The 23,715-nt window shown below is 32.4% G+C and overlaps 1 protein-coding gene across 1 annotated transcript; it reads right to left on the reverse strand.

Annotated features, from left to right (window-relative positions):
- Positions 1–1,695: 1,695 nt before the first annotated feature.
- Positions 1,696–20,583, reverse strand: LOC132744273 (carnitine O-acetyltransferase-like). The gene is given in 15 exon segments (XM_060732931.1): positions 1,696–1,746; positions 1,748–1,816; positions 3,871–4,008; positions 4,536–4,734; positions 5,659–5,781; positions 6,808–6,924; positions 7,626–7,726; positions 10,141–10,313; positions 14,060–14,231; positions 14,764–14,932; positions 15,275–15,328; positions 16,119–16,237; positions 16,704–16,784; positions 17,661–17,852; positions 20,383–20,583. Coding segments are annotated over 15 exon segments (1,803 nt in total). The 5' UTR covers positions 20,428–20,583.
- Positions 20,584–23,715: the final 3,132 nt, after the last annotated feature.

Raw genomic sequence — 23,715 nt, forward strand, 5'->3', positions numbered from 1 at the left:
CTAGATTGGATGATTCATGCATTAAGTTGTATGTCGTGTCATGGCATATCCATTAATGACTGCAAATACTCATCAAAACAATCAATAGTATTATACCTCATGTAAACTTTTTACTTCATAGTGTAATGTGACGTCACATGATGTTATTTCGGCCTATCATGCTGGAAATGAATATCCCCCTGTCATTTTTGTAACGAATTGGAAAATGAATTACACCCAGGGGCAAGTAAATCTATATAGATTTAAGAAATTGTAATGTTATAGTTCTCTCCCTGGCCGATAATTCGATAATGAAGGGCTCTTGGAGTAATAATGCATAGCGGTGAAAAAAATTACATTAAAATGTTGGCTAGGGTGTTATTTCAGTTCTCGGTTTGCTAATATGCACTATTACCCTGAGACACATGCGCTATTTTGATAATATCACTTTTTCGACTTTAGCCATAATTGTATAATATATTCAAAAATTGACATGTCCTGCTGTTGAATTGAAACTATCCATTGTTGATAACTGAATATATAGAAAAACAAAGTAAAATGAGAGCAGGCAATATTTGATCTCCATAGATAGGCCTTTCTCTTGTACTGGTGGCATAGACAATTTATTATCAACTCTGTTATTCAAAGAGATTTATTGCAAAAAAATCCCCCCAAAAAACGTTACATTGTAAATTTGTTTATATAGATTCTATTATAAAAATATTTGAACAAAATCACAACCATTTTAAGTAGTAAAGCAATGAAAATTGAGTTACTGGCTTCAAGGTGTGTAATATCTAATGCATAATCCACTGACTTTTCATTGTGTGGATTCAATCACTAAATCCTCTAGTTGATGCAGTGGTCTGAAACTCTGGAGAAAGGCATATATACAATGTACAATTATGATTCATATTCATGTAACATGTTTCTAAATGTCCTTTAAGCAAGTCTTGTATGGACAAATGACTATATTTATATAAGGTAAGAGTTGCAACCATTACAATTGGCCTATCAAGCTATAATTGCTGGCCTCTCAAACCATTATTGTCTTATAAATCATAAAATACATGAAATTATGGTTAATTGATTATACATACGAATATGTATATATAAGTTCTTGATAAAATGCACTATGTTATATGGGAAAAATAAAAAAAAATGTCAAGCTGAATAATAAGCTGCGTAAATAGCAATGTTAACTCATTTCAAACTGTCCATTATCAGCTGAGAATGTTTTTTTCTTATGAAAAATATATCTAAAACAAAAGGACATGGTGTAAAGAGTTTTTATGGTGTCAAAAGTAATTTAGTAGTATTTTTGTAACACGCTACACATGGGGCTCAATCCAGAATAGTTAGTTTACCCATCCAACAAGAAGAGTAAAAACTTGATTGTTTCTTTTTCTTACTGCTCACACCTTGAAATACACATACACCATACAAAATATTCAAAATAGTTTTTCAGAAAAAAAAATATGAAAAAAAGCAGCACAAGATTTACCACAAAAAAAGCAGTAAAAAAAGTATGGCATTGTTTTTGAACTACAAAAAAAACATTGCTAACACAAAATCATTTTTTTTAACTGTTTACATTAGAAATGTTCAGCAAATATCACAGATTAGCTTTCATAGTAGACGCCATGACATCGTCGCATATCGATTAAGACTGTCTTTAATTAGATCCGCCATCTTGGCAGGGCAATGTTACATTGTTTACTCTTTGAAGAGGACACTTCCAAATAGAATACACTTCTCCTGAGGGTTTGTAGCAGAATCCATAACCGTCCGGCATAACTGGACCGAAAAATAACACCGACTCAGATTTGGCTGGTACCTAGAAAATTGACGCCTGGTTTTAACAACTATAGTTTTAAACACATCAAAAAACAAGAATAAAGGCAGTTTACAACTTACAACACACCCAATGTATAAGAAGTTAACAGACAAAAAAATGACTGGGGTGTAACGATTGGTGAGCAAGTGATTCAATTCTTTTTAAAAAAAACTATCTTGTTAACTTTTAAAAACTGATTTATTATTATTATTCCTTAATCTAATCATCTTTTAATTTTCTTACATAAAACATAGACACAGATTGTTCATTTTCTCAAAATTAAAATACATTGTCTCTTTTCTAAAAATGAAAAAAAAACAAAAACTTTTTGTTTATTTTCTTCTGTTCCAATTAAAGACATTTTCTACAGTTTTATGAAAAATTAATCCTTTCATAGAATTTTCAAAATTTTTTGTATGATGAGTAAAATTTAATGACGAATTTAAAAATAAAAAGAAAAATATATGTTGACGCGTTGGATTTCTTGTAAAATGGCAGTTTCCATGGTAACCGTTTATCTAAAAACTGTCAAAATAGCCTAACTGTGTTATAACGAATAGAAAATGTATAAGATAGCTTAAAACACACAACGAGCATTGTTTTATGCAAAGATAATCTTATCTAATGATTTTGTATGAAACAAATGATAATCTGAACATATTTCTTTAAAAAATGAGTTTTCCATGTTCCTCAACCGAACAAAAAATGAGAAAAATAAACATGAATTCTGAGAAAAATTAGAGATATTGAAAAAAGTGTTTCATAGGATTTTCTAATTTTTTTATATGTTGTGTAAAATTTAATGACAAATTCAAAAAGAAAAAGAAAAATATATGTTGGCGTGTTGGATTTTTTGAAAAATGGCAGTTTCCATAGTAACCGTATATCTCAAAATTGTCAAAATAGCCAAACTGTGTTATAATAATGTATAAAATAGCTTATTACACTCACAATAAACATAATTTTATACAAAGCTTGCTTTATCTTAGGGTTCTGTATAAAACAAACGATAATTGGAACATATTTCTTTAAAAAATAAGTTTTCATGCTTTTTAACTAAACAAAAAATGAGAAAAATAAACATGAATTCTGTAAAACATTAAAGCTATCAAGAAATTTCTTTCATAGAATTTTCTACATTTTTGATATCTCAAGTAACATTTGATGGTGGATTCAAAAATAGAAATAAAATATATACATTTGTATGTTGACGTGTTTGTTTTTTGTAAATGGGCTGTTTCCATGGTTACCGCATATGCCAACTGTCAAAATTACCACGCTTTCTTAAGAAATATCAGTGTTATACTAAATGTATTGTCAAATATACAACAAAAACATGTAATAAAAATTTCTTTTTCTTTTTCTTTTGATGTTATATTAAGTAAATGATACTGAATATCTTTTTAAAACATATCTAGGGCCATATTATTTTTTTCACTCGACTAACATACCCGAACAGTAAGCAAGTATTCATAAATTTACAAAGAAAATAATGAAATTCGGAACATTTCTTAGATATTAATTTTGTTTTTTTATTCAACACTTTTAAAATATCATTTTAAACTTCTTTGCCCACATGTCTGCCAGTAATCAAGTCGCGACGCTGCCACGCACTTTCGTCACTATGCCACAAGTGGGTGGGGTAACGCGCGCAGAATTATCATCAATGCTGTCGTACTAATGCTTGGAGAAATCCTTTTTGTGATGTTGTCTAAACGACTTCTTATTCTTTTGAACCGGTCTCCTTTTGAACATTTAGAAATATCTATTCTGTATTATTTACTCATTATTTGCTTATAGCCGAAATTTAAACACTTATCCGAATACTATTCAACTTGACCTTCATTTGAAGAGTAATTATCCGTGATTATCTTTCTTGGAAGCGCATAACGATGCAAACAGAAAACTACCGAAAACGTCTTTAAATATTACCATGGTTTACCATAAGCCATTAACACAGGTTGCTAAACTCAAAATTTAAATATATTGCCTTTTTTCTGAACTAAAAAACTTTTTATTTTCTTAAGTTCCAATCAAATATTACAATTGTTTACCTGACTAGTTGAAATTCTCCATGAACCACTGAAAGTGTATGCTTTATCTTTAAACAGTTCTGGCATCTCCATGTTGTTTTCTAAAGCAGTTAACCTTAGTCCTAACAAATGTCTGTCTATACCTTTCCCTGAGATTGCCTGTAAATAAAACAATAGATTATCATAAAAATTTACCCTCACTTTTTACCCCTTTACAGCTCATTCATTTCCCCACCTATTACTTGTCACAGATTATCCAATTTCCCCAACTTTGAACACCATACAGCTTATTCATTTCCCTCGACAGCTTATCCAATTTTCACCACATTTTACTCCTTACAACACCCCTTCCAATTTTTACTCCTTACAGATTATTCATTTCCCCCCAATTTTTACCCCTTACTATTTATCCATTTCTCCCCCACTTTTTACAACCTACAGGTTATCCATTCATCCCAAGTTTTAACCCTTAACAGATTACCTATTTCCCCCACTTTTACCCCATACAGCTTGTACAATTTCAACCACTTTTTATCCCTTACAGGTTATCCATTCCCTCTACTTTTTACTCCTTAGCTCATCCATGTCCCCCATTTTTTACCCCTAACAGCTCATCCGTTCCAAATCTGTCTACTTAACACAAAGGGGTGTGGCTTAAAACAGATTTGCAACTGCAGGCTACTCACGTCATTGGTATATTGTTTATGACTATTAATTGCACGTCTCAGTAGCTCCGCCTTCTTCTGTTTACTTGTATTACTGTCCATCATTGCTTTAGTAAACTCAAACGATTCTGTTGAACAAGACCGGATAGTTTCGGTCCGTCCTTGCTGGAACATTCTTATCGAGGCAGACTCGTAAGATCCACACGTCTTTCTGTGGTGCCTGAAATATATGTTTACACTGTTATTTGAAACGGGGTAAAACTTGAGTGTTTTTTCTTGTATTTCTTACCCCAACAGTAAGAGGTATACAGTAAAACTATTCAAACCCGAGGGTTATAAAGATAAGGGAGGTGGGTGAAATACAAACATCCCATTTGACAATTTACTGACATAATTATATGAGTACATAGGAACACTGAAAAAAACAACAGAATTACACTTATGAATTAATACAGGACTTGGTTTAAACATATATATTTAAGCTTGATTGCGAAACAAGTTCTTGCAACTTATATTAATCACTTTCGAGTCTGCTTCCTGGAACCAACTAGTACTGGTGTCATATGAAGAAACATGGCCGTTACCTGATTAGGGCTTGAAGCCATGATCCCTGGGTTGACAGGCAGACACCTTAACCACTAGGCCACCAGCCCCTTTAGGTCTGTATTTGACACTATTTATTGCAATATTAAATTCTATCAGTTAGATCAAATCTACATCTCTCAATGTTCATCACTTTTAAAAGTCAATAAATGAGCCGTGTCATGACAAAACCAACATAATGGGTTTGCGACCAGCATGGATCCAGACCAGCCTGCGCATCCGCGCAGTCTGATCAGGATCCATGCTGTTCGCTTACAAACCCTATAACAAGTAGAGAAACTGATAGCGAACAGCATGGATCCTGATCAGACTGCGCGGATGGGCAGGCTAGTCTGAATCCATGCTGGTCGCAAACCCATTATGTTGGTTTTGTCGTGATACGGCTCAAATGAAGGTTCCAAAGATCGAAGTTTTATAGTTTTATCAAACTTTGGTTAATCAAACAAGTACTATATACCAGGTAACAAAACTAAAACCTTAAGAAAGACACTTTCTAGATATTTATTTTTCATTCAAACAAATGTTAACGAAAAATTCTTACCTATAATATGCGAGCTGTATTGCATTTTGTATAAAACTGTCAGGGCTGACTTTCTGTGACTTGGGGAAATTCTTACCAAACTCATCAAACACAAAGACTTTCAGGTCAAGGTCATTAACCATCCTACATAAAACAATACATGAATGAAAGGTTTATTATTATTACACAAGTTAATAAATTTGAATAAACTGTATATAGTTTACTTAACTTCAATATTTAGCTTGACTATTCAAAGAATAGGAAGACGTATAATTGTACTTGCCCCAGTGTCAGCCTTGTAGTCACATTTTGTGCAAGTTGGTATCTCTAAAACTACTGAAGGGAATGGCTTAAAACTTCACACACTTACTCTCTGTGATTATTTAACATGATGCGCACAGGTTCTATAACTCTGAGTTACCTATTTATAGAGTTCTGCCCCTTTTCTTACTGTCATATACTGAGAATAGTTGAGCATCCTGTCTTACAGACAGCTCTTGTGCTTGGTATTATTATCTTTCAGCTTACATTTTAATTATATATATTTTTGTTAATAAAATAACATATTTTATATAAAGAGAACAGAAAGAATTTCAAGGGCATTAAAATCTAAATTTGATTCTTAGTTTAAATTAGATCACCTCACAATCAAGATTATTTTAAATAGAGATAATGTTTGGACACAAACAATTTATTATAACTTGTTACAACTTGAACACTTTCCAGTCCACTTCCTAGAACTAACCAGTACTTTTTATAAAAGAGAAAACATATTTGTGACGCAAATAGGACTCGAGCCATCAACCCTAGATTAGTTTATACAATTTTGTTTTTGTTCGAATGTGTAGAAAGCTATAAGCTTATTGAAACACTTTGAATCCATTCCTGGAACCAACCAGTATGAAGCAAAGAGTGTAAAGTTTCTTGTTCACAGAAACAATGGCTTGCTCCTTTTGGGGGTTGAATCCATGCAACCAGAAATCCATAGATTACAAGTCTGAAGTGTCAACCACTAGGCCATTCCACCACATCCCTAGAATGAGGGTCAGACAAATTAACAACTAGGTCTTCCTCCAATTTCAAGCTTAGTTGACAATATGCATACAAGTATTGTAAAATTGTTACTATGCACTACAAGTAACTAGACTATACTGTGTAAAGGCCTGATACCTGGCTGAGTTTTCCTTGGCTAGTGTAAGACTTTTACTAACATCATTTGTGAGATTAAACTGTAATTTTGTAGGTGGTTTTACATCAGATGCCGGGCTCCATTCTTTACCATTAGCCCTGTAAAAATGAGCAACAATTAACTTACAAATCATGCAATATCTTTTTTCTCTAACAACTACTGATTTACAATGTTTAATTGTTTAGTGCAATGTATTTTAAAGGCACATTATGCCTCAGAAACTTCTTTAGGGAGGGCAAAACATGAGTTTAACAACCTTTACATAATAAGTTCTTGTTAAATTTAAATGACAAAACAACTTCTCATTTTTCGAGAAAATTTCAAAATAAGTATTGACTGAAAAGCAAGCAGTGCAGACTATGATATGCCACCTGATCTTGGTCTGCACTGGTCCTATAGGTGAATTGGTCCTTTGGGTAAATTGGTCCTTTGGGTAAATTGGTCCTATGGGTAAATTGGTCCTATGGGTAAATTGGTCCTATGGGTAAATTGGTCCTATGGGTGAATTGGTCCTTTGGGTAAATTGGTCCTTTGGGTAAATTGGTCCTATGGGTAAATTGGTCCTATGGGTAAATTGGTCCTATGGGTAAATGGGTCCTATGGGTAAATTGGTCCTATGGGTAAATGGGTCCTATGGGTAAATTGGTCCTATGGGTAAATTGGTCCTATGGGTAAATTGGTCCTATTGGTAAATTGGTCCTATGGGAAAATTGGTCATATGGGTAAAGGTTAAAGCAGACTAAAGGTTAAAGATGCTTACAAAAAGTTTAAACAATGGTCCATAATAAAAGATGCTTACAAAAAGTTTAAACAATGGTCCATAACATGTATGATTGGTGGTCCCTCTGCTGTGGTGTGTTCATAATTCAACCCACTGTAACCATCAGCTCCTACTATAAACTGAAAACAAGAACCGGTTGAACCGGGTGATGCTCCCCGAGAAGGTTCTGGACACAGGAAAGTATAAAAAAATGAACAAAGGGCAATAACTCCAAAATTAGACCAGGCTTTGTTTAGGTTCTTGAAGCGTTGCAGTTCTATCCAATTACATCTAGCTACCTACAAAGTTTCATGTTGATATCTCTAATAGTTTTAAAGTAATGTCCAGGACAAAAGTCAAAAAGTAAAAATAAACAAAGGGCAATTACTTCAAAATAAGGCAAGGCAGAGTAATGATTCTTAAGCACTGCACTTCCACCCAATGAGACCTATCTATCTACAAAGTTTCATGTTAATATCTCTTATAATTTTAGAGTAATGTCCCAGACAAAGTTCAAAGTGTCAAAATGAACAAAGGGCAATAACTCCAAAAGTAGGCAAGACAGTGTTACAGTTCTTGTGCACTGCAAACTTACTCAATGAGATCTATCTACCTACAAAGTTTCATGTTGATATCTCTTATACATTAAGAAATAATGTCCCGGACAAAGTTCAAAGTGTAAAAATAAACAAAGGGGGATAATTCAAAAATTAGGCAAGGCAGAGTTAAGGGTCTTGTTCACTGCACACCTACTCAATGAGATCTATCTACCTACAAAGTTTCATGTTGATACCTCTTATACTTTTTAGAGTTATGTCCCCGGACAAAGTTCAAAGTGTAAAATAAACAAAGGGGGATAATTCAAAAATTAGACAAGGCAGAGTTACGGTTCTTGTGCACTGCACACCTACTCAATGAGATCTATCTACCTACAAAGTTTCATGTTGATACCTCTTATACTTTTAGAGTTATGTCTCGGACAAATTTCAAAGTGTAAAATAAACAAAGGGGGATAATTCAAAAATTAGGCAAGGCAGAGTTACGGTTCTTGTGCACTGCACACCTACTCAATGAGATCTATCTACCTACAAAGTTTCATGTTGATATCTCTTATACTTTTAGAGTTATGTCCCGGACAAAGTTCAAAGTGTAAAATAAACAAAGGGGGATAATTAAAAAATTAGGCAAGGCAGAGTTACAGTTCTTGTGCACTGCACTTCTACTCAATGAGATCTATCTACCTACAAAGTTTCATGTTAATACCTCTTATACTTTTAGAGTTATGTCCCGGACAAATTTCAAAGTGTAAAATAAACAAAGGGGGGTAATTCAAAAATTAGGCAAGGCAGAGTTATGGTTCTTTAGCACTGCACTTCTACTCAATGAGATCTATGTAGCTGCAAAGTTTCATGTTGATATCTCATAGTTTCTTTTAGAATTATGTCCCGGGCAAAGTTCAAATTGTAAAATTAAACAAAGGGCAATAATTCAAAAATTAGGCAAGGCAGAGTTACGGTTCTTGTGCACTGCACTTCTACTCAATGAGATCTATCTACCTACAAAGTTTCATGTTGATACCTCTTATACTTTTAGAGTTATGTCCCGGACAAAGTTCAAAGTGTAAAAATAAACAAAGGGGAATAATTCAAAAATTAGGCAAGGCAGAGTTACGGTTCTTGTGCACTGCACACCTACTTAATGAGATCTATCTACCTACAAAGTTTCATGTTGATACCTCTTGTTGTTTCAAAGTTATGTCCCGGACAAGAAAAGGGGACGGACGGACGGACGGACGGACGGACGGACGGACGGAAAGACGGACGGACGGCCGGACGGACGGACGGACAAGGCGGCGACTATATGCTCCCCCGAAATTTTTTCGGGGAGCATAATAAAACATTGGTTTATGTTAAAATATGCTCAAAATTTAATACTCCATAAAAAACAAATACATTAAATAAAGCTTTAAGGTTATAATCAAGGTTTTATCTTAGGCAACAGATGTGTCAACAAAAGCAGCCAATTTGGCCAAAGGTCAAGGGGGATATTTTAATCTACAGGCTGAAAATACAATCAATTATAACAGCATCTCAACTGATGATATGAATTGCTGATCTGTTAATTATGAATACCCTGATAATAGAAGCTCCTTGATCAAAGACATGTCGTCACCATAGTGCAACAATGGGTTAAGTCCTTCTCAATTTAATAGGAGTTAACCAGTGTTACTTACTAAGTAGGGCACATTGAGTTGAATGCTCCAAGGGCCTTGCGGCCTAGCACTACCTCCACAGCCAAATTCATGTCCAAGATCAAGACAAATATATACTATAAAAGGCCCTTTTATTATATACATAGTTATACAATATATACTTACATTTATACTTCAACAATAATATATATTCAACTATTAGGTGATGTAACCAATTTTCAATCAAAATTTCAGCATATCTTACAAAGAGATTCCAACGAAACCAAATACCGACTTGAAAAAAAAAGGTTTAACAAGATTTAGGGACGTCTTGAAATTCTGCGAGTTAAAAACTTTTCATACCTGTATTGTTTTATCAAACCACCTGTTGCCAGAATGCAAGGAGGGTCCTCCACCATGTAGCATTTGATGTCCACTAACAGTGCGTGGATCATTCCCAAAATCGTTTGACTGGTCCAGGCATAAAACTATGATACTGCGCTGGACTGAGTCAAACGAGGCTTTATTTGTTTTATCTGTCAATAAAATAGTATCATTTATTTATCTATTATATTAATTACAAAACAATAAATATCTTACTCAGTCAGTATTCTTTTGAATTCCTCATAGAAAACAGTGACAAATATATGTTAAGGACTAGAAATGTGTCGTCCCGCCTGATGGATGCCCCCGCATGCAGCCAAAATTTCAGATGTTATAATATTTAGTTCCAAATTTGTTTGCACAAATTATTTTTTTCATTTAAAGTTCAAAGCCCTTAAAACTATTCAATGTTAACACAAACCCTATTTAAACAAAGTTCAAGGCACTGAAACTATTTAGTTTTAACCTTATGTAAATTGCATATTGCATATTTCTAGCCAAATTAATGGCTACATATATTTCACAAAAGTATGAGTGCTGAAACTGAAAATTCAATTTTTTTCCAACATTCAAGGGAGATAACTTTGTCCAAAATCATTGAACCACGACCAATTCAAACTTAAACTGTTTATTCCTAAGATGTATCTATCTATCAAACTTGAGTTGAATTACGGTGTACAACCTTTGGGAAGATATTGAACTGAAACTAAAAATTTCTGATTTTTTTTCCAAGTTCAAGAGGGATAACTCTGTCAGCTATCATCAAACCATGATCAAATTGGAAATTGACCAATGCATTCTTATGAAATATCCATATCTTTAATTTGAGTTGAATATGTACAACTGTTGGGGAGATAATGAATGGAAACTGAAAATTTCCTTTTTTTCAAAGATAAAGGGGCATAACTCTGCCAAAAATCATCAGACCATGACAAAATTTGAACTTGACCTGCGTATTTCTTTGATGTACCCATATGTCAAATTTGAATTGAATTTGTAATACCCTAGAGGAGATAATGAACGGAAACTGAAAATTTCATATTATTTTCATAGTGAAAGGGACATAACTCTGCCAAAAATCATCGAACCATTACCAAATTCGAACTTGACATGCGCATTTCTTTGACATATCCATATGTCAAATTTGAGTTCTGTTGGGGAGATAATGAACAGAAACTGAAAATTTCATATTATTTTCAAAGTGAAAGGGGCATCACTCTGCAAAAAATAATTGAACCATGACCAAATTAGAACTTGGCCTGCACATTTCTTTAGAGTATCCAGTTGTCAAATTTGAGTTGAATGTGTAATATTGTTGGGGAGATAATATAGGAAACTTAAAATTTCATATTATTTTCAAAGTGAAAAGGAAATAACTCTGCCAAAAATCATTAAACCATGACCAAATTCAAACTTGACCTGCGCATTCCTTTGACATATGCATATGTCAAGTTTGAGTTGAATGTGTAATACCGTTCGGAAGATAATGAATAGAAACTGAAAATTTCATATTATTTTCAAAGTAAAAGGGGCATAACTCTGCCAAAAATCGTCGAACCATGACCAAATTCAAGCATGACTTGTATTTTCTCATGACATATCCATATCTAAAGTTTTAGTTGAATGTATAATACTGTTGGAGAGATAATGAACGAAAACTGAAAATTTCATATTATTTTCATAGTAAAAGGGACATAACTCTGCCAAAAATCAATGAACCATGACCAAATTTGAACTTGACCTGTATTTTCTCATGACATATCCATGTGCCAAATTTGAGTTGAATGTGTTCACCGTTACTAAGATAATGAATGAAAACTGATGATGACGGAATTATAGAATGATGGATTGAACAGGGTAACACTATATGCCCCAGCTATTATATGGCCGGAGCATAATAAAAAGAGATCCAACTCTGTGTGTATTAGCTACATATATTTATTATGCCATGCATTTTGTAATACAATTTCTTTAAAGGCCCATTATGCCCAAGAAATGATATTTCCCAAAAGCTTTTTATTTTTTTGGTGAACTTTATAGTTTCCAAAAAGAAGTCAAAATACTACTTTGTTTACATTTGCTACTTTTATGACAAGTATTTTCACATTTGGCCCTACTTTTTCCAGATAACAAGCATCTAACATGCTCTAAATCCAGATTATCTAAATGAAATATAACTAATGCTTGCACTTTCTAAAGAAGTAAAAAAGTATTCATTTCTGAGGCATAATGTGCCTTTAATTTAAAACAAAAAATAAGCTGTCTGACATGAAAAGGGAAAAAAAAGCTTTTCTATAACATAGACCAAACCACACGAAAAACAAGAGCTGTCAGTAGGACAGCACACTCGACTATTCTAAGTGCTTGATAGTAAAAGAGCCTTGATAATGTTAAATTTTTTAAGTTCCCAAAAGGGCTAATTTTTTTTTATAAATTCATGTAATAGGCCTTAGAAAGAGTCTAATTACACATTACTGGCTTGACTATTCGGAAGGTAATGTCACAAGGGTGTTTTATTGAGTATAATAATACTAATTACCTATGAATTCATAAATTTGACAGAAAAGGTACATAGGCTTGTTATTAAGATGTTTTATCAAGTATATCACTGCTTTATTATTATGAATGCATAAAATTGTTCCAAAAAAGGCACAAACTCTTCAGTAGTTATTGAGATAACAGCTTACAAGCAAAACTTTACCATGAATTTCTAAGTTGCAAAAGGGGAGAAAAATCAGCCTAAATGCATGATAGAATAATGGATCTTTGTCAGTGACCTACAATTATGGCCCTAAATGCATATGTGAAATTTTAAATAAATATCTTTAATAGTTATTGAGATATGTAAAACTTGCATGTAAACATTAACCAAGAGACTAAGTAGTAAAGGGGATATGAATCAGCCTTAATGCAAGATAGAGTTATGGAACTTGGTCAGTGACATACAATTATGACCCTCCAATTATGACCCTAAATGCATGTGTAAAGTTTCAAGTAAATATTTTTGAAGACCTGTAACCTTTAACCAAAATTTCTAAGTTTCAAAGGGGCAAATAATTCTGCAAATATTGCAGGCAGAGTTATGCAATTTTGCAAACTGATGTACATTGTTACTATAAAAAAGTATTTTAAATTTCAATTGAATATCTCAAGCAATAATTGAGATATTTGACTTTACAAAAAAACTTTAACCAAAATTTCTAAGTTCCAAAGGGGCATAATTCTTTCAATATTGTAGGCAGAGTCATCCAACTTGTCAATCTGATGTACCTTGTTACTATAAATAAGTATTGTAAGTTTCAATTGAATATCTCAAGCAATAATTAAGATATTTGACTTTACAAAAAACTTTAACCAAAATTTCTAAGTTAAAAAGGGGCATAATTCTGTCAATATTGTAGGCAGAGTTATCCAACTTGTCAATCTGATGTACCTTGTTACTATAAATAAGTATTGTAAGTTTCAATTGAATATCTCAAACAATAATTAAGATATTTGACTTTAAAAAAACTTTAACCAAAATTTCTAAGTTAAAAAGGGGCATAATTCTGTCAAAATTGTAGGCAGAGTTATCCAACTTGTCAATCGGATGTACCTTGTTACTATAAATAAGAATTGTAAGTTTCAATTGAATATCTCAAGCAATAATTGAGATATTTGACTTTACAAAAAACTTTAACCAACGCAGACGCCGACGCCGGGGCGACTACAATAGCTCTCATGTTCTTCGAATAGTCGAGATAAAAATGCAAGGTAATGCTGATTCCCTTTATATGACCACTTATCTAATCAGTAGGTCCTTGTCCTGATATGTCCCAGGTTACAGTAATAGAAAAGTTTGTATGCGTGCGCTTACTCTCATTAATCTAGGATGAAACAAACTGTATATCTCTTTTACCTTGGATCATTTTCTTATAAACACTGGACCAGTTATCCCTGTGTTCCATAGTAAACAGCCCTATTGGTTCCCCTGGTGTTGACCCTTGATTCACAACCTCTAACAGCTGGTTCCTAACCTGAGATATTGTAAGTGGATTCCCATCATCACCATACACAGGCACCTCAAATATCTGTAAAAAAAACAACAACAATATAATGATATATACCTCAGATTGTTATACAGTAAAACAGGAGCTGTGGGTAAGACAGGGACTTGACTATTCTCAGTCCTTGATCGTAAAACAAGAGCCTGTATAATGTAGAATATTGTAAGTTCAAAATCTATAAAATCTATGTTAGAGTTATGATTCTTAGATAGAGACCTCATATTATGTTCTAAAATAAGTGTGTTTCAACAAATTCCCTTCAGTGGTTTTGGATTGACCAAGTTTATTTGATCTTCCAAAAATTTCTTATGAAAGATCAAAAACACAAAAAACACACCTGTTCCCAATTTTTAACCTTTTACATATATACATGTATACATTTCATATTACAAAATCTAGTTTTATAAACTTATTATATGTGTATATGTATGTATAATTAACACACATTGTTTAAAATGCAAAATGCCACCCAAGAACCACTACTTTTCCACATTTTTTTCAAGAATCTAAATAAAGCCGATTAGTTTCACACAAAGATCAAGTTTAACTAAAATACATTATTGTTATAGATGACAGTGATGTGTTTCGGTGCTCCTGGACGGTCAGGAGGGTAGCACGCCCAGTCATCATGTTTCTCCAGGGGTATCCTACATGCTGCCAGCACCTGGAAGTACTGCATCATGCATAGTGGGTTCTTCCCAAGATGCTCCACTGGTAACGTCTGACTGTAATAAAATGTATGTGTAAAAAGATAACACCCCTAAATTTGCAAAGTTGACTTGTCCTGGTTTAAATACAGAACAGTCCATTTTGTATACAATTAGTCTACATCTACTTCAAATGGAACTTTAATTTAAAATTATTTCCAGTCCTGTCACGTGAAAAAAAACTCAGTGGAGTCCCTTTATTTACAGTTATTGTAATACTAATTTTCAATTCATGTTACCTACATTAATATTTTCAATAATTCACCTTGTAAGAAAAAGTTAATGCATAGTTTATTGCTGAAAGTTAACTTACTACCAGTATTTTACTATTACAATGATAATTTAATTAAAATGACTTACTCATCTATCATGACCTTGTAGTCAAGGAGACCAGCAATCAGTTTGGAAGCATACCTGAAATATCACCATTATTTATATCAGTACAACATTTATAATAACTCTCATGTTGTAATGTGCTACAGACTTTTGGAGATAATAGAAAAACTAAACAGGCACCTGTGTAGAACCACTGACGTTCCGTAAGCTATAGCTGAATAGCTTCCTCACATGAAAGAATCCAAAGTCCCTGTCAGGATTCGAACCCACAGCGGTGAGGGGCAAGCGGTTTCCGGTAAGTGAGAAAGTGTATCTTGGCGAGCTTTAGCAAGCCAAGATACAATTTCATAGTCAACTGTCCTTTCCAACAACAATAACCATCGATTTATCCTGCTATAGTCTACTTTAATAATGTTTTTAGATTATTTAAATGGTTCCATCCATATTTTTTCCCCAGTAAACAGCATCTATATGTAATTCTGCTTTGCTGCTAACCATGTGATGTCATCATAGGCTAACCATGTGATGTAATGACTGGAGATAGAGATAAGTTTATCTAGAAAGGCTATATAATATACTAATGTAGACAGTAGCAGGATAAATGGAGAAACAATAAATCTTTGCATTTTTCCATGCATTTTAGTCTTTCTACATTTGGTTCTATTGTGTCAAACACGTGTTAGACATATGAGAAAAACTACAATGTCACTCAAATATCACCTGGAAATGTAAAATTATCAGATTAGCTAAGTTTCTTAGCTCTAGTTGTTACTACACAGTACACAATGACAACTTTTTGAAAATTTATTTTATTTTTATTTAAAAGAAAAATTTCATCTCAGTTTTTTTCCCTGGTATATGTACTCACTCTATTTGTCCCTGGGTACCAGAAAAGTCTGCTTTAGGGAATAGTACTCCTGGGTTTGAATTGATCACGACTGGTTCCCTAAATCCCAGGTAAGCTACACTCTTCCACCAGTCTGATAACTGTAAAACATAATCTGTATTTTTTACCTTTGGCCAACTTTTAACATTTCGAAACAAAAAAATAACCCAAATGTCATTTTTCTATTTCATCTCAAAACTTTGTGTCCGGATGGGTTAATAAATTTCAAATATTTGAACTTAATATGTATTTATAATACATCATAATTCTGCATGTTTGTAACTTCACTTTTTATTAGATAATTGTGACGTTTATATAAATTATATACACAGCTCCTGTCATTTGATCAAGTAATTTCAAATATTTTTTTTTATTAAACCAAGTATGCTGCATGTGCTATAAAAATTCTTGACAGGCTATATGGCCATGTATAAAAAGTTGTTTGCAACCTGGCAGCTAAGGCTATAATATACTAGTATGCAAAAAAAACAACAACATTTAAATAGGGCCATTTAACATGTCAAAATCTTTACAACTTGTTAAATAACAGACAGTCATATATTATACCCAATTATCGTGCTTTTCCGCCCTTTCTATCAGTTTAGCCTGCAACGTCTTTCCTACTCCATTTTCAAACTCTTTGCAAAGCTGAAATACAGTAAGATGAAAGTCCCTTATAATATTTATGCATATGATTTATGAAGGTATTTTTTCCATATTTCAAAACATAGTGTGTTAAAAGCTATTCATCTGTAAACTTTTACGACATTTTAAACTTTCTGAAATTGTACTATAAATTGTATATTATAATTTAAGGTGGACAGGGTATCAAACATCAAAAAATAAATTGATGTTTTCACATTTATTATTTTAACTTATGTAACAGTATATATCTAAGTATAATGAACAAAATCAACATGTACATGTATAAAGTGAATACCTTTATATAAAAGAAAACAAAATATAACCAATTCAAATTATTGACTTACAAATTTTCACTAATATGATGAAATCACAAGCATGGCATCTGGTTTTAACGTTTGACTGTTAAAAAAAGGGGCTTAACTCCAAAAATATTGCTTTCAGAATTATGCCCCTTGTCTTACAATTGCACATTGTCATGATAAGCAAGTATTCAAAGTTTCATGTTGATAACTTCTTAAATGTTTGATTAATCGTCTATATTTAAGTTTTTGCACAATGTCAAAGACGCCTATGCTGTGATCATGATAGCTCACATTTTTCTTGAACTCATACAAGCTAAAAATGACACATCAAGACAAGATAAATTCAGAATGGCATAGTTAGTCAATTCTAGAACTGTAAACTTAACCAAGTGCAAGTAATCTTGTAATCCAAGAACTGCTGGCTGCATGGGTTCAAACCCCATCAGGGTCAAGTCATGTTTCCTTGAGCATGAAACTTGGCACATTCATTACTAAGTACAGTTTGGTTACTGGAACGAATTCAAAAGAGTTTCTATAAGCTTATAGCTTCCGATACAATCAAACTTGATAAACTAACCTTTTCTGTATGCCTATACTCGTCCTCAGTAAGAAGTGGTTCTAGAGATTTCAGGTACTTTTTCAGTGTCTGTTCCAGCGGCGCTACAGGATATTTAGGTAATGCAGCCTGCACCGAGAACATCCGACCTTTCAACTTCTTTGGTTGTAATGCCGGCATCTTGGTAAGATTTGTAGAATAAGCTTGACGAACCTGCAACATGTGAGGTGTTTGAAATAAAATGTAAGTGATAATTGACTATATTTTACAAGAGCATCAAAATAATTTGCTCCAATAAAGTTTAACAAGAGCTGTCGGTAGGACAGCACGCTCGACTATTCTAAGTGCTTGATAGTAAAAGAGCCTTGATAATGTTAAATTTTTTAAGATCACAAAAGGTCTAATTTTTTTTTAATAAATTCATGTTATAGGCCTTAGAGAGAGTCTAATTATACAATATTGGCTTGACCATTCGGAAGGTAATGCCACAAGGTTGTTTTATTGAGTATAATAATAATATTACCTATGAATACATAAATTTGACAGAAAAGGCACATAGGCTTCTAATTAAGATGTTTTATCAAGTAAATCACTGCTTTCTTATTATGAATGCATAAAATTGTCCCAAAAAAGGGCACAAACCCTTCAGTAGTAATTGAGATAACAGCTTACAAGCAAAACTTTACCATGAATTTCTAAGTTGAAAAAGGGGGAGAAAAATCAGCCTAAATGCAAGATAGAATTATGGATCTTTGTCAGTGACCTACAATTATGACCCTTAATGCAAATGTGAAGTTTTAAATAAATATCTTTAATAGTTATTGAGATATGTAAAACTTGCATGTAAACATTAACCAAGAGACTAAGTAGAAAAGGGGATATGAATCAGCCTTAATGCAAGATAGAGTTATGGAACTTGGTCAGTGACATACAATTATGACCCTCCAATTATGACCCTAAGTGCATGTGTAAAGTTTCAAGTAAATATCTTTGAAGACCTTTAACCAAAATTTCTAAGTTTCAAAGGGGCAAATAATTCTTCAAATTTTGCAGGCAGAGTTATGTAATTTTGCAAACTGATGTACATTGTTACTATAAAAAAGTATTTTAAATTTCATTTGAATATCTCAAGCAATAATTGAGATATTTGACTTTACAAAAAAAACTTTAACCAAAATTTCTAAGTTCCAAAGGGGCATAATTCTGTTAATATTGTAGGCAGAGTTAACCAACTTGTCAATCTGATGTACCTTGTTACTATAAATAAGTATTGTAAGTTTCAATTGAATATCTCAAGCAATAATTGACAAAAAACTTTAACCAAAATAATAAGTTAAAAAGGGGCATAATTCTGTCAATATTATAGGCAGAGTTATCTAACTTGTCAATCTGATGTACCTTGTTACTATAAATAAGTATTGTAAGTTTCAATTGAATATCTCAAGTAATGATTGAGATATTTGACTTTACAAAAAACTTTAACCAACGCAGACGCGGACGCGGGGGCGACTACAATAGCTCTCATATTCTTCGAATAGTCAAGCTAAAAATGGTAACTGTTCTTCAAGACTAGGCAAAACTATGAAATAAAGATATTGAACAAGAGCTTTAATGTCTTTAACAAAGACAGCCTGCTTGCCTATTATAAATACTTGCCTGGAAGAAGAAATAAGGACCACTAAGGGTAAAGGTAAGTGGGATTAACTTATGCTCACACTTAATTTGCTCTCACACTGGCATACTTGTGCATACTTCATAAATTGTAACTGTAAGTGTTATATTACAGTGTAAATTTAATCACTTTTCATAAAAGTTATGTGTTTTATATTAATAAGTAGTATATTCATTAATTTTACATGTAATAATAGTATTATAAATTAAAAGTAAAATTTCAAAAACCATACATGTATTAAAGAGAAAGCTCTTGTTTTTGATTAGACAAGTATGTTATGCTTCACTATGACCTTGACCACATGACCTTAAAATCAGTAGGAGTCTCCTACAGGTCATGGGCAATGTCCATACAAAAGAATTGACACAGTGTTACTGTGACCTTGACATATGACCCAACTTCAGGCTCCTATGATTGATATGACATAAACTTTACACAAAGTGTCACTGTGACCTTGACCTTTGACTTAACATTTAATAACATTAAAATCAATAAGGGTCTTCTACTTGTCATGACCAGCCTTCACATTTATCTTAGGACTGTAGACCTGTGTTTCCTATTTAATAGCTGGGCAAACTTTTAATGGTCATGTCATGTGACCTTGATCTTTGACCCACTTTGACCCACTGACCTCAAAATCAATAGGAGTTATCTACTTGTCAAGATTTTTTTTCACATTAAATTCTTGGTTTTATACTATAGGACATTTTAAATGAAATAAAGCAAACTGGCAGGCTCAAATAGGTGTTCTTTAGTTATTGTACAGCTGTCACATTGCACATAAAACAAAGAAAAATCCCATTTACCGAAAAGTCTATCAAGACTTGATGGAAAATATAATTTTTTTATTCTTGTGGAAATGGTTTAAAAACAAGTTTAATGATTAAGACACATGCCCCATTTGTGTTAAAAGGTTTTTTTCTGACCGTTTACAGAATTGGTTCAAGTCTGGGGGATAGAGTCTGACCCCCAACTGTCTGGTTAAAACTGTTAATATCTGATTAATTTAATTTATTATCAGCTAGGTTATTTAATTAAGAGAATTTATTAGTTTCTGTATAAAAAAATTACCACAGGTAGATCTAGTATTCCTTTTATATGCTTAAAACTTTTCATTCCAAAGAGAACATCAAATTTTCAGTGTTTGACATTTCAACTTCACTGATAGATCTATTAAAATGAAAGTCATGTCTATTTCACTTCACAATCACAGGTCATGAATTAGAACGTCCTAATTGTTAAAACCTTTGAAAATTTCATCACCAGAAATAAACTTACAATGGTGCGTGACACAAAACGGAGCATGACTACTAATTAACCTGTACCAATTATTCAATTATTCATAAGTTTAGCAAATATTATGGTGCAAAGTCCACTGACTTATTTTGATAAAATTGTATGAATAATGAAGTGTAGATAAAACGCTTGAAGAAGCGGTAAACGGCGTAAAAATGCGTAATGAGAAACAAAGATAAACCTACAGCAGCATTTATTCATTGCAGCTTAAATAATTTTTGCATTTTTTTTCTACTGCACTGTATCTTTGATCCAAAATTTTTGTTGCCTTATAAATCACACTAGATCTATATTAGTACTGGGACATACGATGTTATTAGACATAACCATTTTTGAAATCAATTCCATTTTGCTTAATGTAACCACGGCTTAACGTAACCAGTGGATATTGAAAATGAGTGTAAGTCTAATACTGAATTTATTGATTAATAATAAATATCAAAAATAGTGTAGAAAATGATCAATGGAGGAGAAAGCACTTGTTTTCTATAAATGACATCATTCTCTATTCAGTTGTCAGAACATTTTTATAATATTCGGAAACTGCACGTGATTCTCGTGCTACGGAGTTATCTAGTGAAATAGAGCATGCTTTTAGTTTGTTTGTAAATTGTTACAACAGGACGGACCGTAACTCGGAATAAGATAACGCGTGCACCAATATTAATATCGATGAAATAATTGTATGTTATATCATGTAAACATTATTGATGTTAAAGCCGACTGTACATTGATTTCTATTATCCTCTCTTACATTTTACCAGGGACTTTCAAATAGAAAGACCCTGCATTAACTTGTGTTGGTAAACGAAAATATAATTAGTATTAAGTGGTCAAAAAACAATAAACAACGATTAGCATAAGATATGTTGCAATTTAACAAAACTATTATTTAACAAATTCTGTAAATAAGTTAATATGAAGAAGATGCGTTGTTAAAACGAAAGAGTGATTCCTCGGAAGCATTAATCATAACAAGACTACATGAAAATTGCCAGATCGGTTTGATTTAGTCTTACATGCGGGAAAATGAAAAAGTTAATATAACTTGCGCCCCCTAGCACCGTCTTGAGCGGTACTCAATTTTTAAAACTTAAAAGTGATGGAATTACTGGAATAATTGTGATGTATGAAATCTGGAGAAAGAGTGATCCATCGGTTAATTAATCATTACAGATTACATGAAAATTGCAGACTTGGTTTGATTGAGTAGGATAATGAAACAGTGTAATATCCTCCATCGCTTACAAACATGCATGTAATATTACAGTATGATTTTGTTGTTATATGCAAAAACTATTCCGACAAAGACATAAATTCACAATTTAGCACATTTTTCTACATTTTTCTACAGTTTAGATTTCAGCGTAAGTTATTCTATTAACTTAACAGTTTTGCTGTAAGTTACATCGAGATACATGTAAAAAGGCATATAAAGATTCGAGCATGTACAACAATTATTGATTAATACAATAGAGTTTTACCATCTTCTGCTTTTGTTTAATGTCCTGCAGAGTTCCTTGCTCGTTCACCGGCATTATTTGGTTGTGTCTGGGTCTGGAACACGTTCACTGAAAGACGCCCTTCCTTGCTTATCTTTGTTTTCATATTTGATTTTTTTTAAAATCATCTTACAAGCATTCAAACACATAGAAATAAATCAATATAATCTTCAGACATAATTCCTTGTTGGTAACATTAATTATGGATGGCTCTTTGCTACAAAATAATGAAAATGATCCATGTAATGATTACTTTTATTTGAATGTTTGTATTTTGTGAGCATATGCATTTTTTTCACGTCTTATATGAATAAGTTATAATAATCAGTATAATATCACAGCTAAAGTTGTGACGAGGACAAACCAAATAACAACTGAGAAAAGCATACTGTCTTAAAGTAATGGCACACGACTTGTTTTAGTTATTAAGTTAAGAGTATATTTATCAATACATCTAAAACTATACTCAAAATTATTCAGCAAGACACTAAATACGTTATTTCCCCGTGGCAACTTAAGAAAGTTAACAAAAGTGAAACATTTGACCGATGCGTCAACATTTGACTAAGAATTAGCAGGTATATATAGTTGATATACGTACCTGGAATTAGTTAAAACTAAATAGATATTTACTCTACTTTCAAAAATGATTAACAAGTTCAGACAGTCAAATCACAGTAGGTTATAATTACTATAAATAAAAACATAAAAAGGAGCTAAATTTTTAGCTAAACTAATTTAAGATCACAGAATGAATGTCGCAAAACTCTAATATTTAATCAATATTATAGAAAATGATCTTATGTTGGGTAGTCTAATATATAGATCAATAGCTTATCAGAAGATTTGTATGAAACTGGATTTGTTGTATTTTATTATATAGGTCTATATATCTTATCTGTTATTAAAACATATCTTATTAAAAAGATCTTACTGAACAAAGTCACTTAGTGCCTGGGTTTTGTTTATGAATTTTCAATTTGTATTCAATATGTAATTGGTGTCACCTTAAAAATAATCTTGGCTCATGTCCTGTCTCATTTTACACGCTTTTGCATTATTAATTTTTGTAAGTTTAAACTGTTTTAATGTTGTTTATATTTGTATAAAACGCAGTTACCTTAATCAAATTTGTTACCGAGTCATTTTTCTGTGCTTTGTAAGTTTACTATAAGGATCTATAAGGCTATCGGTACAGGCCGGAAATATTTAGCTCGAGGGTAACTGTTTTACGACGGAAACACAGCTATCCTAAATGTTAACAGAGATTAACACAACAGATGTAATGTAACTACATGGATATACACATATCAATATTTTCTTTCATATGTTGGCCAATGTCGTAAAATATAAATCATACCATTTGAATGTTTTAAAATGATTTAGTGAATAATTGTCTTTGACTGGATAGTTCATTAATCTTGTTAAGTGTGAACTCCATGTACAGTATATTTTTCAGTAAATAAGTCATTGTTATGTTTAAAAAAATATTATTCTTCAATTAAACTGAGACTTTCCAGAATTAAGTAACAAATGTAAACTGTATTATCAATGTGAAACAAACTGATATATAGTTCCTATCATTAATAATTCACTTTGAAAATCC

This window comes from Ruditapes philippinarum, unplaced genomic scaffold, assembly GCF_026571515.1.
Source record: "Ruditapes philippinarum isolate M1 unplaced genomic scaffold, ASM2657151v2 ctg7137_1_1_1_1, whole genome shotgun sequence".
NCBI lineage: Eukaryota > Metazoa > Mollusca > Bivalvia > Venerida > Veneridae > Ruditapes > Ruditapes philippinarum.